Source organism: Parus major, unplaced genomic scaffold (assembly GCF_001522545.3).
Source record: "Parus major isolate Abel unplaced genomic scaffold, Parus_major1.1 Scaffold1496, whole genome shotgun sequence".
In the NCBI taxonomy this organism is placed as follows: domain Eukaryota; kingdom Metazoa; phylum Chordata; class Aves; order Passeriformes; family Paridae; genus Parus; species Parus major.
Genome location: NW_015380340.1, coordinates 1 through 1,222, shown reverse-complemented (window position 1 = coordinate 1,222; position 1,222 = coordinate 1). Strand labels below are relative to the sequence as shown.

Below are 1,222 nucleotides of genomic sequence, written 5' to 3'. Positions count from 1 at the left end.
AGCCACCCCTCCACGGTGGCCCCGATGTCCCTTTGGCCACCAGCCCGTGGTCCCCGCGCGTCCCCTCACCCACCATGTCCACCACGTCGGCCGCGGTGACGATGGCGATGGCCGCCATGGCCCAGGCGTTGCGTGCCCAGCGCGTCCGGTCGATCCAGGTGGAGAAGGCCACCAACTTCCTGGGGAAAGCCTGCGGTGACACCAGCACAGCGGGACCGTCACCCGCGGCCACGACGTCCCCGAGGAGCACCCGGGGTGTCCCCAGGGCACCCCAGGGATGTCCCCAGGGCACCCCAGGGATGTCTCCAGGTCACCCCGGGGATGTCCCCAGGTCACCCCAGGGATGTCCCCAGGTCACCACCAGGATGTTCACCAGGATGTTCCCAGGTCACCCCAGGGATGTCCCCAGGGCACCTCCGGGATGTCCCCAGGGCACCTCGGGGATGTCCCCAGGGCACCCCAGGGATGTCCCCAGGTCACATCCAGGATGTCCCCAGGTCACATTTGGGATGTCCCCAGGTCATCACCAGGATGAGGTGACACCAGGTCATCACCAGGATGTCCCCAAAACATCACCAGGATGTCCCCATGTCACTTCTGGGATGTCCCCATGTCACATTTGGGATGTCCCCAGGTCCCCTCAGGGCTGTCCCCGTGTCCCCTCTGGCTGTCCCCGTCTCTCACCCGCGGGAAGACGGCGGCCAGGGAGCAGAGGGTGAGCACCAGCAGCAGCACCTCGCCCACCACCAAGGTCACGTAGTTGGTCACCAACCTGCCACCAGAGAAACGCCTGGCGGTGACAACCCGGTGCCACCCGCCCGTCCCCCAGCTGTCCCCCAGCTGTCCCCCAGCTGTCCCCCAGCTGTCCCCAAGCCCACCAGGGGTCGATGACGGCCTCCACCAGGGCGGTGAAGAAGAGGACGACGCAGGAGCAGCTGAAGGCGGCGCCGCTCTGCTTCTCCTTCTCCACCGAGAAGCGCGTCTCCATCTCGGGGTCGGTGAAGCGCATGGACAACCGGAAGGTGCTCTTGCCCTTCAGCCTGCCGGGGCGGAGCTCCCTCGGAATTCCGGAATTCCCGGAATTCCCGGGGATTCCCACCGGGAAGGGCACTCACGCCTGGATGGATTCGCGCTCCAGCAGGGCCTCGTTGAGGAGCTGGTTGAGCTCCTGCTCGTTCTGCGCCGCGCCCGCCACGCGCTCGGCCAGGTCCCGCAGCCGCAG

General features: G+C 67.3%; 1 protein-coding gene across 1 annotated transcript; it reads right to left on the bottom strand.

Annotated features, from left to right (window-relative positions):
• Positions 1–14: 14 nt before the first annotated feature.
• On the bottom strand, positions 15–1,216 carry LOC107199629 (adenylate cyclase type 3; the record flags this gene model as incomplete). The annotated part of the gene is made up of 4 exons (XM_015616943.1): positions 1,116–1,216; positions 879–1,040; positions 685–772; positions 15–190 (listed from the first exon to the last, which is right to left on the bottom strand). Coding segments are annotated over exons 2-4 (395 nt in total), but the record flags the coding sequence as incomplete, so codon positions are not given.
• Between the last annotated feature and the right edge of the window lie 6 nt (positions 1,217–1,222).